The following is a 17,721-nucleotide window of genomic DNA, read 5'->3' as shown; positions in this document are numbered from 1 at the left end:
ATCCCACAACACTTCCAGTTCTGCTTAACATTTGTCATTGATTTCAGCCAAGCCCCCATTGGCAGGTCTAATTCATTTACGAAACTGTCATTCCACTTTATTGATTGAGTTGTCCTTCATCCCAACTTTAATTATATGCAAAGATAAAAGATTTTCTCATTATTGTGTTTAATCTAATGAAAAGCCTTGTGCTACATCAGAAGGCCAGTTCAGAGGTCCAGACTATTGACCATAGAGGGCACCGCCGGCAGAGGAGGGTTTTTAATTAGACAGAGCAGAGAGTTCCGGGAGAGAGGCTCTTACATTATGTGTTTGCTTAATGGGTGGACCAGGTTGGCACAGAGCACTTTGATAGATCTCAGCATGTCACTCTCTGTCACCTCTATTGACCACAGATCAAAACTTATCAGGGTTTAGTGCATTTCAAAAATACTGGTTTTGAAAGCTGCTTCTAAACTAATTTGGTTGTGTAGTGTTTCATACTGACACAACACAGCACTGCCAGTGTTAGCATTTTCAGAGCCAATACAGTACAGCACGCTCTTAAGCTGCAACTTCGATCATCTTTTAAACTATTTTTAAAGTGTTCCTAGTAATCTTTTAATTATTATTATGCCGTTTTTAGGCAAAAAAAGAAGAAGTCATTTTCTAGGACAGTTTCTGCAGAGTGGCAGGAGTTCATTAGAAATTCCCCTCTGAGTTGTGGGCGGGACTGTCAGCACTCATTTCCCATGATCCCTTTATTGATGCCCTCTCCCGCTAGCTCACAGCCCCTTACAACCCCAACCTAACAAAACCCCATGGGCTGATTTATCTAAAATTTCCGTGCATAGGAACATGTGAAAAATAAGTTTGCGGATTTCTTGGCTGGATTGCGTGTTTTATACGGGCAATGTGTGTAATTCATGTAATGCCTTTAGTCCATTTAGTGATATTACTGTAAATTTACCTTGGGTGCTTTTCAGGACAGTCCACTCTTCTTCTCCTTTTTCACTCCAAGCCCCAGTTATTGCGCATTTCAACCCTCGTTTGGACCGCGTCTTCCTTCCTCTTGTGATGGCCATTGTCAGCGTAAAAACAGTTTAATCTGAAGTCGAATGTTTGCTTCTGTGGCCTGTAAGACCCGCCCCAATGCACTCGTCACTTGAAGCAGCACGCACCTTGTGCGTAAAACACCTGACCATCTTCTGATGGTTTTATATGTTCCAATTACACTGATTCCTTTAGCTTATTCTCTGTTGCTTCGATTTACCTTACAATCCATAAGGCTGCTGTAGGTTGAATCTTCATACATGCACAATCAGTCTTACTAAATCACAGTCAGACCGTAATGTGCTTTTTGCGTGCGCACGAAATTCTAAACTCATTTTGGGCTTTTTGTAAATCAGTCCACGTGCTGTAAGTTTTTACAAGAAGTCGTTTTCCACTAAAAAGTAACATTTTCAACCAAAACTATCTCTATATTCCTCTAACTGTCCACTCTAGGGTGACAGTTGAAGGAGCCCTTTCTTTATATTGTATCATTTTCTCACTTCAATTTTCAAACTTCAAGGAAAGTCTGCCTTTTACCTGGATGTGATGGGTGACACTGCTATCAAGTTCCAAAGGTGAAATAAGACATGCTTTCAGTAATATGGAGTTATTTTTTAACAGAATTTCAGTAAACAAATAGTTTTTGACATCAATACAGGTATTGCTAGATCATACATTTTTTAACAAAAGTATCCTAAATCTGATAAATTTTGTTATATCCAAAAAAAATATTTTAAGCCATTTGTATTTTAGAACATGAATAAAAATTAGATTTAGGTTGTCATAACAAAGAAGTCAACTTTGTCTGTATATCTAATTGTCTTTATAATTGTCCTCTATAAAGAAAAACTCCACACACAAAAATGTTCCCTTCTTAAAAAATAGCCCAGATTGTCCTGATCGAATTCAGATTTTCACCCAGGATGTGCCATGATAAAATCTTGAAATCCACAAAAAAAAACTATTAACATCCTTATGGTGCAACCTTCTGTGGTGATGAAGTTAAAATAAAAAGCGGGAGAAATCAAACGGAGTAACATTGCAACACCAGCAGAGGGCAGCACTACACAACATGGTGAATGCTGCAGCTCCATGTGGGATCTTTCTGTTTATCAAATTTCACTCAGCAGTCTGTAAATCTGTAAAGTAGAATATAAGTAGATATTTCAAAAAATAAACACAAGCTAGTAAGCTAAAACAAGAAAGCAGTGAGTCATCTTAAAAAAAGGTTAAACAAAATGTATTGAGAAAATACTTTTCAAGTTTATGTTCCTTTTGATTTCATGTTACACAGCATCATATCCCCTGTTTTCTCATTTTTCAAAAAATGTTGGACCATGTTTCTTATTTCATATAGTTGGTAGTTGCACCCATCTTGCTCTCTTTTTTTGCAATTAAACAAATGTTTGTTTTATTGTTTCAAACCTGGTTCTTCTTTCTGGTTTGGAGTCAGGGGTCATCTTAAAGATCCATTCCAATTAAAATGGAGTTTTCTGTGTTTTTAACATTTTATTGTAGCTTTTTACTCAAGATGGCAGGCCCATATAAAGAACACTAAGCATAAATAGCATTTCAGAGTATGTATTTACATAAATTGTAAATCAGGAGCAGACAAAAAATGCACTTTAAAAAAGCTTGTAGCTGTGACGTTGATGCTACAGTAGGCGGACCATCCACTTGAAGACAATTACATCCATGTACTTCTTCATTTTTCTCATCTGAACTGGCATCCTCCTTGAAACTGTATGGCTGGAAAGCTTTCTCACCATTTTTGTTGCACTGGTAATTTTAGATTGGGGTTGTGAGGGGCTGTAAGCTTGTGGGAGAGAGTGTAAACAAAAGAATAATGGGAAGTCGGGGCAGGCTTACTCCGTGACACAACTGAGAAAATTTCTGATTAACTGACGCTATGCAGAAACTGTGTCCTAGAAAACGGCACCGGTTTTTGATATTTTGCCTAAAAACACCTCAGTATTAAAATTTAAAATATTAAAAGATGATTGAAGTGGGACTTTTAACTGCTCTCAACAACATCATGAAATGAAATATGTCATTCCCACTAACACAATAGCCACATCAGTCTTGATGTTTCCCCAGCTTTATTGGCACATCACTTTTTTTTTTAAAGCTTTTCACATCACAATGACCAAAACATCTTAAAAAATTGCAAGATATGTTGCAGGCCACTTATTAATGTATTCAGATGTCTCCATTACACAGGAAAACAGACCACGGCAGCAAACTCAAAGACAATCATTACCACCTCATCAGATAAACTTGGGTAACGTTACCGTCTGCTCTCCAATTCTACACGTGTGATCTTTTGCTGTTTTTTTGAATCCTCCAGAAATACTGCATCAAGACAAATATTTTTCTGCTCCAGGAAGGTAAACACAGGTGGAAATGATTTATTTTGTTTGATTCTACATTTGTCAGAGCTAAACATCTAGCTGCTCAGCTCAGTAATACTGATGTATGAATGTTGTTTCATTGCGTGAAAAATGACACGATGGGTTCCTTTTCTGAAAATATCAAATGTTTAAAAATACAACTGATAACACAGTTTCCTGTAAAGTTCACAGAAATGCACCAAACTGTGCATCACAAGGACACAGAAATGACAGATTCAGCTTACTCAAGGTTTAAAGTCACTGGTCCGCTCATAAGAATGAACAGCAGACTAAACGCCCGCTTAAAGATTCACCACTGCCCACTGGGGGGCGTTACACATCCACAAAGTCCTCCAGGCTTTACCTTCATTCATACATGGACTCCTTCAGGCCTGTGTGTTTGAATGTCTCAGCCACCTGTCTGGAGTGCTGCATCTTTGCCGACAGCGCCTCTAAAATATCGTTCTGGTCCACAGCTGTGGCAGTCCTGTAAATGAAAGTCCCCACCGACTCCAGGCCCCGCATACCCAGATTAACCCCAAAACCTGGATAAAGGAGGGGTTGGGGGGGGGGGGGGGGGGGACATTAATATAAAATTAGATTTTTCTTATTTTTGCACTGCTTATAATTGTGAAAATAGGTTACCAATCTGACATGATTTCTATTAGAGAAAGATGATTTAAAGGACATAACAGTTGTTCCAAAGATGCAATGTCTGTTATGACTTTGCAAAATCTCTGTTCTACCTTTTCAACAATAACTGCAGGATTCTAGACTCCCTAGACCCTGTAGGACTGTTCTAAATTTCTACTGTCAAAGTTGGGTTCATCTTTGTGAGCAGTAGCTTCCAGTTTTCTGCTCTAATGGGGGCATACTCAAACGTTTGGCATGCTGTGAATTCTGATATGACCTGCTGTAATCCTTAGTTGCAACAGGTGTTTATCTTTCTCAGCGTTATGGCTTTCTTTGCCTTAGATGTACATCAGTGGGTCCTGAAGCACAATCTGCTTTCTGAGGGCACTGCCAAATGTTCTCGGGTCACTCCAACTACTGTCCTCATTTTGCATTTTCTTCATCAAGTCGTAAAACACCACCAATCAATCATTATGGTACCAGTTGTGGTGATGCCATCAGAAAGTCAAGCTCCTGCAGAGGCCTGGGACTATGTGCACTTAAAAGCATGATGCTCACTGTAGCCAAACTTTGACTTTTCAAACTGAACATTAAATCATTTAATTGTAGATGGAAAAGATCATTCTATATAATTACACCTTTGAAAGGTTTTACTGATGTCAACCATTTCAGGGTTTAAAGTATTTAGGCAGAACAATGGAGAGCTTTGCAGGGAATTTTCAATGTTTGCATTCATGAAAAAGCGAGACTTACATCAGTGTCCCCAATCTAAAAATGCAGGGAGGAGACCTCATCCACCAGTGGAAATTGTAACATTTGATTTTCTAGATGTGGGTTTCATTTATGCCCAACAATCCACACAGTTTCTCCCCAGAACGCCGAAATAGAAAACCAAATTACCCATCTCCAGGAGATTGGCCAGTTAAAAATGAAGTGGAGCAGGCTGAGGGAAATAACATTTCCCTCCTGCTGTGGCAGGGAACCGCTGGTGAATGAATGGTTATTGATGTGTATATTTTTTACACCATACACACACCTTTATTTCTAGTTATAAAGTATAAAAATGTGATTTGGCAGTTTTCCCACCTATAAAATGAAAGGGGTCTGTTGTTATGACCCTGGTCTTGCCTGCATGTTTTGTGTGTGTATGCGTACGTGTGCTTGAGTCTTAGCTCCTGCAGAGGTCCAGCTCCTGCTCAGCTGCTGACTCCGCCCCCCTGCAGAGTTGATTGAAGCTGCCACTCTGCACCAATCGCCTGGCTGGGAGGGAACCTTTAAAAGCTCCCAGAAACCTCTGCTCCAGTGGCGGCTGAATTTCTGAGAGGAATGTGTCCTACTTCAGCCTGTCCCTGCTGTCTGCTCGGCCTAAGCCTGTGAAAGCCTCTGGTTTCCCTCTTAGTTTTATTCTGGCTTTGTCCTTTTGTTAAATTTAACCTTGTAGTCTTTGTTTGCATTTTAAGTTTTGGAGACTGTATATTTGTAAAAGTTTACTTGCTAAACAGCCTGAGAGTTTAAGTTACCGTACTTCATCATTTATTCTGCCTTTGGTGTTTTGTTGGTTAGTTTCTTTGGTTTTTATGTTGTGTCAGCCGAATAAACGGCTGTGTGGCCAACTTTAACCCCGCCCAGTTAATATATTTTCTTTGTTACCTGTTTTCTCCATCCTCCCTGAAGAGGAAAGTAACATCTGAAATGTTTATCATAGATACAACTTGAACTGTGCAAAATAGAGTGGAAAAATAAGACAGAATTTGTTTGTATAATGGCGCAGAAAATAAGTATTTGGTCAAACGTTCACTTCAATGCTTTGTAATGTGACCCTGGTTGGTAATGACAAAGGTCAAACATTTCCTAAATGTCTTCACTTGGTTTGAACACAATAGAACTGCTTTTTTGGTTCATTCTTTAATGCAGATCTTCTCAAGAGATGTGACATTTTGGTGTTGTCAATGGGACTTTCAACCCCCTTCCCAGATTCTCTACTGGATTGAGGTCTGAAGACCGGTTAGGCCACTCCAAAACTGAAACAGTTTTTGTAAAAAGCATTTTTCCTCATTCGTTGCCTGCTTGTGTCTGCTTGTGCTTCCGCCTGCCAGGTTTCATCCTCAATGCTCTTGCTGATGCAAGGAAGTTTTTGCCCCAAATCTGAACGTATACAGCCCCATTCATTCTTTCCCTAATACAGCTCCCCTAGGCAGAAAAGCAGCCCCAAAGCATGATGCTTCTACCCCCATGCATTACGGTGGGTATGATGTAGGGATGCATCTAATGTATCTCAGCACTCGTCCCTCTTCCAATATGGAATAGAATAGAATAGAATATCTATAGCACTTTTCAAAGAAAAAATCACATAGTACTTTACAAAAAGACAGCATAAATTCCAAACCAAACTCGGAGAAGTAGCAAAATCCGAAATTATCAAGGCCTATAAAAAGTCAAAAGAAAAGTTAAGTTTATGTCCCACTATGTGAGATCTTCTATGGTGCTACAGGTGGAGGGAGATTGTCAGTGATCTTGTATTTTTTCCGTTTTCCAGTAATTGCTCCAACAGTTGATGTCTTCTCATCAAGCTGCTTGCTTATTTTAGATCGGTTTATCCTAGCGTACAATCTTGTTCCTCAGCTCTGTGGTCTTAGTCATGGAGAAGAAGTCGCAGTCTGACCATTTATGTGTGAGGAAATGTGTCTTATACAGATGACCAGTTCAAACAGGTGACATGAAGACAGTTAAAAAGTGGAGGATAGGAGAGCTTCTTAAAGAATAAAATGACAGGTCTGTGACAAACAGATCTCCTGCTTGTTTGTATGAGATACTTGTTTTCTGCCCCATCATACAAATAAAATCTTTAGAAACTACACAATGGGATTTCCTGGATTATTTTTGTAACATGCTGTCTCTCACTAAAATGAACATTACAGACCTCTCCATCTGTTTAACCCTTGTGCTATCCTAGGCACTTTAACATTCAGAGTGGGGTCCTCCAGACCCCACAAGACAGTGTGCTAAACCCTTTTTTTTCAATGATTTGTGATCTCTTCCAAACTCTAAGTTGCATAAATACACTGACAAAAAATATAAACGCAACACTTATGTTATTGCTCCCATTTTTTTTGGTATGAACTCAAAGATGTGAAACATATTCCACATACACAAAATAACCAGTTCTCTGAAATATTGTTCATAAATCTGTCTAAATCTGTGATAGTGAGCACTTCTTTGCCAAGACAATCCATCCCACCTCGCAGGTGTGCCATATCAAGATGCTGATTAGACAGCATGATTTTTGCACAGGTGTGCCTTAGACTGGCCACAAGAAAAGAGCACTCTGAAATCTTCAGTTGTATTACACAACACAATGCCACAGATGTCGCAAGTTTTGAGGGAGCCTGCAATTGGCATGCTGATAGCAGCAATGTCCACCAGAGCTGTTGCTAGGGAATTGAATGTCCATTTCTCCACCATAAGCCGTCTCCAAAGGCGTTTCTGAGAATTTGGCAGCACATCCAACCGGCCTCACAACCGCAGACCACGTGTAACCACACCAGCCCAAGACCTCCACATCCAGCATGTCCACCTCCAAGATCTTCTGAGACCAGCCACTCGGACAGCTGCTGAAACAATCGGTTTGCATAACCACAGAATTTCTGCACAAACTGTCAGAAACAGTCTCAGGGAAGCTGCATGCTTGTCATCCTCACGAGGTCTCGATCTCACTCCAGTTCGTGGTCGTAACCGACTTGAGTGGGCAAATGCTCACATGCGATGGCGTCTGGCACGTTGGAGAGGTGTTCTCTTCACGGATGAATCCCGGGTTACACTGTTCAGGGCAGATGGCAGACAGCGTGTGTGGTGTCGTGTGGGTGAGCGGTTTTCTGATGTCAATGTTGTGGATCGAGTAGCCCATGGTGGTGGTGGGGTTATGGTATGGGCAGGCATATGTTATGGGTGAAGAACACAGGTGCATTTGGGGCCCATTGTTGTGCCATACATCCAACAACATCACCTCATGTTGCAGCATGATAATGCACGGCCCCATGTTGCAAGGTTACACAATTCTTGGAAGCTGAAAACATCCGAGTTCTTGCATGGCCAGCATACTCACCGGACATGACACCCATTGAGCATGTTTGGGATGCTCTGGCGACAGCGTGTTCCAGTTCCTGCCAATATCCAGCAACTTCGCACGGCCATTGAAGAAGAGTGGACCAACATTCCACAGGCCACAATAGACAACCTCATCAACTCTATGCAAAGGAGATGTGTCACACTTCATGAGGCAAATGGTGGTCACACCAGATACTGACTGGTTGTCTGAGTAACTGACCCCCTCAATAAAACAAAACTGAAGATTTCAGAGTGGCCTTTTCTTGTGGCCAGTCTAAGGCACACCTGTGCAAAAATCATGCTGTCTAATCAGCATCTTGATATGGCACACCTGTGAGGTGGGATGGATTGTCTTGACAAAGGAGAAGTGCTCACTATCACAGATTTAGACAGATTTGTGAACAATATTTCAGAGAACTGGTTATTTTGTGTATGTGGAAAATGTTTCACATCTTTGAGTTCATACCATAAAAAATGGGAGCAATAACAAAAGTGTTGCGTTTATATTTTTGGTCAGTGTATATTTCACGGCTCAGAGAATACCAGGTGCTTTTTACTGCAGCAGTTTGGTAAAATATCCCTTATTGCTTTTGGCATGGAGTGAGTTTTATATACCTGTGTCAAAATTGAGGACTCGTGCAGCCTCCCCCTCCACGATGACCGCAGCATTGTCCCCTTCTATATAGGCTGCACTGATGCGTCTGTGCGACAGCTGAATCTCAAAGAGGCGACGGCTGCACTGCATGTGGTGAAGCGTCACGTCATTGAGCCGGGGTTCGATGTCCGTCTTGTAGGCATTAAAGGACTGGTAAAAAATGTTCTTCATGATCTGGGAGTCAACACACAGACACACACACACATTTACACTACACATCTGTGTTGTAAATATTTCATCATTCATTCATGACTGTTCTGCTTCAATTTTCTTTGTACAAATAATTACAATACATTATTAACTTTTTACAACAGAGAATATGGAGGACAAAACAAATTTAACAAAATGTTCTCAATTTAACAAAAAGACTGTAATTTTGTATAGGTAATTATGGACAGTATATCCGATAGGTGTTGGATGATAGATGTAATAGATGTCTATTGAGGAGTATTTTTGGTATAGTTTAAGTTGTACGTAAAAGAATAAATCATTTAAGTCAATGAATAGCGTGTCTGACATTTTGAACATGAACTTGTACTACATAGTATTTGATTTAAATTATTTTATCACAGGTAATCTTATTAGCAAATCATGACAGTGGTGTTTTGGACAACAGTGAGTGGCTTAGTGAACAAATAGAAAGTCTTTGTGCTAATTTTATTAAGGTTCTCTGTGTGAGGGGGCGCGTTAAGCTTAATCCAGAGTGGGTCTTTGGGCAAGACCCTTCGCACCACTGCGTTAACTATGTAGTCACAACCCCAGCCCATAATAAATACAGGGTTGTGTCAGAAAGGGCATCCAGCGTAAAAATCTCTGCCAAACCACCTGTGCAAATCAGTAAAGGCATATATGCTGAAAGGTGAACTTCAACAAGCATGTATGTTAAGTTTTTCAAAATCTTATTATGAATCTTAGCATACCATGTACAAGAAGAGTTTACTTCACAAACTACATTATGTGTGTTAGAAGCACAACAATCATTATTTGTGGCCAAAGTTTAACTTTTTAAAGATTTTAAGCACCACATTCAACCAAAATATGCTTCATTTTTCATTTCAGTTTTTCCTAAAGAAGTGCATTATGAAATGTTATTTTCTTGGCCTCAAGTAAATTTACTTCCCAAGGTCTACATCTATTGAATAAAAAGTCCCCATTTCTTTTCCTCTTATTCCTCCTCCTTGTTCTGCTCTGCTTTAGAACCTGTTCTTATCTGTACGTCAACTGTTACCAAGTAACGGTGTGTTTGAATGGCCACCCACATAGCAACAAGAGCTCCATAAATGGTCTTACGGTTTACCTGTATGATCCACAACCACTTGACGTTCTGATGCTGCAGGCTTTTGCGTGATCAGACACGAAAAGCTGGTGACTACAAATAAAAGCACCGCCAAGTATCTGTGCGTCCTGCATGCTGCTGGAAGCAGGAGGAGATGTTGTTGCTCAATTTGTCACTGATGTGCGAGGAAGAGATAAATGGTTACCATTTTGTGCACACAAAGTGCACACAAGCTGGAAAAAGAAGGCACCCTCCTCCTTTTTTTTTCTCATCCTTCTTTTCGGCTCAAACACAGCAGTATGTCCAAGCGGCAAAAACAAACATGCAAGCACTCACACACGCTTAGGCAACAAATGGACTCGCACTAGTGCATCAAAGTCCATTTGCTCAATAGAATGTGAAGAAGAAGTAGATCTGCAAGGCAAGCTGCTGCTGTGGCTGCACTTATTAGCAGTGTCCAAATATAGAGGCTGAAGACTTAAAGAGCAAAAGAAATACAGACTGTCCAAACTCCAGAAACCCCACTGTGATACTAACAGAGAGTTTATTAAGCGAGTCTCTGTGGGACTGATTTGACTGCATCACAACTAAAGTTGAGATTTGTTGTTTGGCTACTTAACTTTTGTATTTGGATTTACTGGTAACCATTGTTTTCTGTCTAAAATTTTAACAATTAAATACTTGCAAAGATTTAAAACCTTTTTTTTAGACATTCATAGTAGTTGACCAGATTTTGAGTTGTTTTAACCTACTTTTGCTCTTCAGCTTTCCTAAAAAAATCAGCACAGTCAATGATTTTTTTTGTCTCATGAAGAGCTGGGATCTAGAAATAGGGAAATCATTTTTAAAACAACTCAAAATCCTTTCACTCCATACTTTGACAATAGATAAACTTGATTTAAGTCTCAAAACACTCCAATTGCAGTGGAAATTTTGGTTCAAATTTATAGATGTTATTTCTATAAAAATATAAGTTAGACTGACATTCATTGTTATGATTTTGGAAACAAAAATTAACATTTATGTTAGGATTACGTGCTAGTTTTAGATAGTTTTGTTCTCTCAATTTGTTCATATTTTGATCTAAAAGGAGTAATTTTCACTTATTACACTAGTTTTTTGTCACTGTGATCAAAATGAACCACATTGAGGTTCATAAAAGCTCAAAAAATAAAAAAAACATTTGCTGAACTCGCAAAAAATACCTACCAATTTGTATAGCATTCAATTTGAAGTAATTCTCTCTACCTTCTTTTAGCTCATTTTCCCTTTTTGAAGGCTTGTGTGGAAGGCCATGTTTCTACATTTTTTTGCAAGATGTTTTGCTGCATAGACAGATCATTTTACTTTCTAGGCTACCTTAATTTGCGGTGGCAATCTCGTGTCGATACATCCAAAAGGACATTTGCAGGACTTCTTACTGACATCATTTAAAAAAAAAGATTCTGCAAAGAAAACAAAATTCTTACAGATGAGTTTGAGGTGTGTCTGAGGAAGCGAACCATCTTGGTATCAGAACTTGGGCAGACAAGAGCCATGTAGCGGTTTCTGAAGGTACCATAGATCTTCAAGTGGAAGCCAGACTTGGCTGTTGGGTTTCTGTGTTCTCGGAGGGCTTCTACTCCATAGGCAGACAAGTCAAAGTAGAGACTGTGTGCACGGATCTCAGGCGTGGGCACCTGGAATTAAAAAAAGCAGGGAAAGAGAAGCTACCAGATCAAATGATGTCACAAAAAATCAAACCTACAAGGAAAATGATTGATGTGGTGCATGATAACAGCTAAATGATGAGAAAGTGTCACTCTTTATACATAGAAGAAGTAAACTGAAAATCATAACAACTGTCTTAAGTGCTGATTCTGCCTAGTTGGAGATTAAAGCAGCCTGATTCTTATTCCTGGGCTCGACAATTTTCTCTCAAGACACAACCGATCGATCTTCTTTCTACTGATAAAAGCAGCAAAAAGGATCAAACAGGACGCAGAGGGTGGGAGTGAAGGATGGGGCAGCAACTGGGAAACAACAGACTAGACAGTCGGAAGGACCAAATTGCATCCTGGGATGAAAATTCGATAACTACGGGAAGCCTCCTAAGGGAAGAGCGACCAATAAAAGCCAGCCACAGAGGCTCTGCAGAGGACCTGAGATGAATAGTTATGGCTCCATAAAACAACAAGTTTTTTTCCTCCATTAGTCAGGCTTTTAACCTCCACCTACTTATTCCTTCCACCAAATAAGTCATTTGTATTGTGAGCGTACATAATTTAATAATGAATACGTGACTTTCATCCAAATGAGTAAACCTTTATGAATCACACAGCTAATAGCCTAGCCAATGACCTGCAAAGGATCTGGAAGAGAAATCTGCTGTGAAAAAAAAATACACTGGCTGTCATCTTAAGCATTGTATATCAACAGGAAAGCTATATTTTGAGGTTCCTTTTTTATTTATTATTTCTGCAACAGATACAAATCATTATTTTTTTCTGCAGCCAAAATAATATTTTCAAGAAAAGATTGCAGCTGGTTGCCAAGCAGGGGCTTCCAGATTTATTGTGTCATTCATTAAGTTGATGTTTTCTGAGAAACAGCCCCACATCCAAAGAACCATCTGCCTATTAAATCATAATTTGAAGCTTTAATAATGCCATCACTTCAGCTGAATCAATTAACTGACTATATCATAAACTGCTGTAAATAGCGCATGGAACCAAGTCTGTTGAAATCTGGTTGTCAGTATGACTTAAATATTGTGCTCATCTGCCATGAGGGAAGGTCTGCATGTGATCCAAACACCCAAAAAGTCACATTCAGAGAAGGCCACACAAACAGCATGGTTATTGACTCTGTGACAAAAGTGCTTTCAGACCTGTCTCTGGTCTAATCTCTCTATGGTGGCGTTCGCTCCGTAAGCATGGCAGGACTCCACCGAGTAGTCGGAGCTGATCCCCAGCACGGAGCAGGAGTCGCCACACGACCCGTCAGCCACCACAATCACACGGGGCCAGGCACTGTGCGGGATCCGCCTCAAGTATTCTTCTGAAAACTAATACAAAGGAGAGAAACTATTCAGGTTACGTGGAAATAGCATCTGTTTCGAATTGCATTGATTTTTACAGCGAGAAACATTAGCTTTTGAAAACTTAATTTAGCATAGGTGGCATTGACTTTCCCTCTCATTTTAAGACAATATCTGGACTACTAGGTCTGTTGTCTTGACAGCTGATTGATTGAACCCCCTCATGCCGGAATTAGTTCTCAACTACCAAATTTTCTGACTATAAATCACTCTGGAGTACAAGTTGTACCCACATGCAAAAAGCCATGACTTATAATCTAAAAAATACTGGAATGTAAAAAAATGTCTTCAGTGTTTTAGCTGTTTAAGGTGATGTTAAATTAAGTGGATTCCTGGATTGGATTGTATTTTTTAAATTAGCAGCATATGGCATGAAGATTAAGGTATATACTACACTACCTATATACTACACTACACTATAAATACATTTTATTAAAAAAGCAATACATTTTTCAAACTTTTTAAAGCTTGTATTCCTTAATAAATCACAACTAGAGAATTAAAAAAAACCTTCACAAGTGAAACTAGAACAAGACAGTAGTTAGTTTTGAAAAAGTACTAAAAACAGGATAAAGGATGACTTTGTTTTTTATCAAACAAACAATCTATTAAGCACTCTCTAAACTTCTGGGCCCTTTCAAACTCATTTATTAATATAAGTTTAAAAAATACTTCCAGGGTCTTGGTTTTTGTTTTTCCAATTATTGCAGCTTAACCAACAGATGTGGCTTCTTCTTCCACCACTACCAATTAATCTCTGGCAGGAAGCAGGTCGATTGGAATTTAATATGTTGGTATAAGCCATTTAAAATTGCTCTGTTGGTTGTGTTTGTTTTAACAAATAGATCATCTCTCTGGGAGATTAATGGCTTTGCTCTGGTGGATGCAGCGCTGCCTCTCAGCAGCTTCTTGTTTGTCACAGAAGGGGAAGATGCAACTAAATCGAGTTGGGGAGAGCCGGAAAGACTGGAGAAGAAACGGTACAAGCACCGAAATCAAAAGATCTAATTCAGTCAGGCCGTATTAAATGGCTGAGATGAAAGATCTTCCATGCACTGAATGGGCTTTGCAGCAGCAGCAGCAGCAGCAGCAGCAGCAACAGCAGCAGCAGCAGGTCAGGAGGGTATCCATCATCAAGCTCACTGTCGTCTTTAATCAAGAACCAATGGCAGGCTTGGCAGTAACTGCAAATGAAGCTAAAATTTGGTATGATCAAAGACCCCAACAGACTTTTTCTTCTGTCTTACAAAGGTGGATGAATCATGAAATTGCCAGGCAGGGCAGCAGATATGAGGGGAAGATGTGGAAATAGATCCCGGGGGGGTCTGGGAACACTTTGACCCATAATAAGAAAAAGAATAAACATTGTTTTCTTTAGTTTCCTCAGAGGAAGGAATGTAAAAACATAATAAAAGCATTGTCACAAAAACTGGAACAAAGCTCAGCTTTAATGGAACAGCAATTAAGTCTGTACTTTTGCTTCCAGCTGTGATGCTAACATTCACTAAACACTAAATCGCTGCTCGCTTTCTGAGCTTTCTGTGTTATTGGGTCACTCCATTGTCCTAAGCTGAGGTCAAGCTGGGAGCAGAGGAGGCTGCTGTAAAGCAATCACTGAAGGATGTCCTTTTTTTTATCTACAAAATCCAGGCTGCATTTAGAACATCCTTTCAAACTGATCAGACTTACAGTGAACTGGGTGCTGTAAAATCAAGCTCCTGAACAAAACTGTGGTATGTGGCATGAAGGAAACTAAAAAAAAGGCGTTTAAAAAGCCCTCCTGAGGATAAATAAATCCTTTTGAACACAAATAGGATTACATGTCAAACCCGTTTTGCTTCGATGCTGTAATTTGCTTGGGTGAGGATTTGTTTACTCTAATTCTGTCATAAATTTTTTTGCTGACCTAAAAACTGTAGAAAAGGGATCTTTGAGGTCAGTTTATATAACAAGTTAGTCCCACTGATGAGCTGTTTTTCCTGTTTGACGTTCTATTATGGGGGCAAGTAGTAGATGACTGCATGGGTTCAAAGTAGCAAACTATTCCATAGAAAACTGAATTTAAGATGATTTTTCTGTTTTCTTTGGAGAGATTATCGTGTTTCCTGTATCTCATGGTCCAATAGAAAGAATGTGGGCTTTGTTTAGCTTCACCAAAGAGCTCAAGAAAAACAGCTTCTTTTCTTAGTGGGTGGCTGTGCATGGTGCTGGGGTAGAGTGGTCAACCTCTGAATGGAATATCACAGGTTTGGATCTCACCCTGCCAGCCCATGTGTCGAAGTGTCCTTGGGCAAAACCAATGACTGTAAAAACAATGGCCAGCTCAACCCCTCCTTTCTTCTGTTCCCAAATGCGAAGTACCATTGCTTCCTGGTACGGGTGCCGCCATGTTGAAACCAGTCGACAGTGATTGGTCCGAGTCGCTCTCAGTTATCAAATCTATGACAACTACCGCATCAATTGCCATGGATACGATGACTCAGAGCGACACGGACCAATCACTGTCGACTGGTTTCAACATGGCGGTGCCAGTATCAGGAAGCATTGGTAAGGGATTTGCCTAATTTCATGAGAGCTGGAGGTTTTCTATGGGTGACGTTATACCTCGATTCATTGTTTTTACAATCTATGGGCAAGACACTGAATCCCACATTGCTCCTGGTGGTTATATTGTGTGTGAATGAGTGGATGAATGGTACTGTGATTGTAAAGCACTTTGAGCCTTAAAGCAAGGTAGTACAGTGCCATTTACATTCTCATCCTCAATTGGACAACATGTTAACAACATACCGAAAAAGAAAACAACTTATATAAAACTGGATACATGCAGACTCACAGTTTTCCGGCTAATTCTATTCATCAGGGAGATTATAAAAACCACAGGTTAAATGGTTTGGTTTCATTACATATTTTTTTTAGAGGCCTTCATGAGAATCGAGCTGTTTTGAGATTTAAAGTGTAATTATAACCTCATAAAGTAACCTCAAAAATAAGCTACCTTGGTTCCCAGTTGCACCTTGACCTCCACTCTCTGTTTCTTCTGCTCCAGGATGCTCAGCAGGTACTCCTGAAAAACTCCAATTCTGGTGAAGAAGTGTCCATTATTCCAGCAGCCCTCCATATTATCAAAGTCTACTCCGAGTCCCAGCAGAAACTTCACACTGCGGGGGTCCAGGGCGATCTGCTGGGGGCGGCAGAGCAGCGCGCTCCGGTACCGCTCATCCAGCACGGTTAGCTTCAGCACCTTCCCGGAGCGGACAGCGACCAGGGCGGCCGTCAGCCCCACGGGTCCGGAACCCACGATGAGCACCGAGATCCTGGCCCGCCACTGCCGGAAGCCGTCCACGCTCACCTTCACCACCACGTACAGGGCCACGGCCAGCAGGGTGCTGACCGCCGTGTCATAGGCGAGAGCGCGGTACTTTCCCTCTGCGCTTCCCCCGATCCCGGCAACTCCGGCATTTCCTGGCTGCCCGCCGTCCATTGCACCGTCAGATGTGCGCCAGGGCGATACCAGGGGGTCTCTCCGTGCGCCTTACTCAGCCAGTCTCCCTGTCATCATCCATGCATTCACTTTAGGAGAAGCGGGAGCTGCATGCGTGTCCATCGGCGCTGCATGCGTCCTCTCTGCTCCTGGCTGCAAGTTGGGTCTGTGCAGACTGACTCCCCCTCCTCGGTTGCTCTGTTTCTCTCCCCCTCGATCTGAGTATGGTGTGCACAGAGCGCGTCAGCACAAAAAGAACCGCTTTAAACTCGAGAACCAACGCACTCTTTTTGTCTTGTTCGCAAAAAGTTGTCAATCGCTTGGATTGTCACATGCGTTTGGATGCTGCGCATACTTTGGAACAGAAATGTGGGTGTGTGTGTGTGTGGGGGGGGGGCTTCCTTCGTGGGAACTTATTGATTTATAGTTATTGAAAAAGGGGAGATGCCAAATCTGGCTCTCTTTAGTCTCCTTTACGCACATGGATGCGCGCAAACTGAAAAGATGTCAAATACTTTCTAGCAATAATGTGAAAATAATGAAGGAATCCAAATCATAGCAAGATTAATCTGACAAAAGAATGCTGGTGTGACTTTGGGGATCATAAATGATAGATTATATCCTCCCCGTGTCCACTGTATCATGTTTTTTTCCGTTTCCTCTGGTCACTTGCCGTCTGTTAATCAGTGTCTGGATCTAACATTGCATGTTTCAGCTGCATGATCCCTTGGTTTTCATCGAAATATCAAGAAGCAGCAACTAAAAATAGTTTCTCAGTGGTGATCTCTCCTCAGAGGCCAAAGCTAATTTAGAAGATAAGATGTATTAATACAGTTACAGTTGCTAATTCATCATTGTGACTTGCCGGGAGAAGAAAAGCAAATCCAGAAATCCTGGAAGAGACCATTAAAAAAAAAAAAAAAAAAACAGACATGAAGCTTATTCCACATGCAAACATCTCACATCACTTCTCCTCCACCCACTCCTGCTGAGTGACTCCAGTGATTGACATTCATAACAGCATTTTAACTAATTCTCTGACCTTTCAAGCACAGTGGATAAAATGAA

The 17,721-nt window shown here is 40.6% G+C and overlaps 1 protein-coding gene across 1 annotated transcript; it reads right to left on the bottom strand.

The window, feature by feature from the left end:
* Positions 1-3,112: 3,112 nt before the first annotated feature.
* On the bottom strand, positions 3,113-17,002 carry LOC105354238. Its single transcript, XM_011476245.3, has 5 exons — positions 16,168-17,002; positions 12,960-13,136; positions 11,560-11,769; positions 8,775-8,988; positions 3,113-3,967 (listed from the first exon to the last, which is right to left on the bottom strand). Exons 1-5 carry the CDS (start codon positions 16,651-16,653, stop codon positions 3,789-3,791), a joined length of 1,266 nt encoding a protein of 421 aa, XP_011474547.1. The 5' UTR covers positions 16,654-17,002; the 3' UTR covers positions 3,113-3,788.
* Positions 17,003-17,721: the final 719 nt, after the last annotated feature.

Source organism: Oryzias latipes, chromosome 6 (genome assembly GCF_002234675.1).
Source record: "Oryzias latipes chromosome 6, ASM223467v1".
Lineage (NCBI taxonomy): Eukaryota > Metazoa > Chordata > Actinopteri > Beloniformes > Adrianichthyidae > Oryzias > Oryzias latipes.
The sequence above is the reverse complement of the archived record's forward strand: the minus strand, read 5'-3'. Positions and strand labels throughout refer to the sequence as shown.

Coding starts and splice junctions, on each gene's coding strand:
- LOC105354238 (XM_011476245.3), bottom strand. CDS start 16,653: ATGGACGGCGGGCAGCCAGGAAATGCCGGAGTTGCCGGGATCGGGGGA. Junction 11,770..12,959: donor AGAGATTAGACCAGAGACAG/GTCTGAAAGCAC, acceptor TTTTAATTCCAG/GTGCCCACGCCTGAGATCCG. Junction 8,989..11,559: donor GACACACCTCAAACTCATCT/GTAAGAATTTTG, acceptor GTTGACTCCCAG/ATCATGAAGAACATTTTTTA.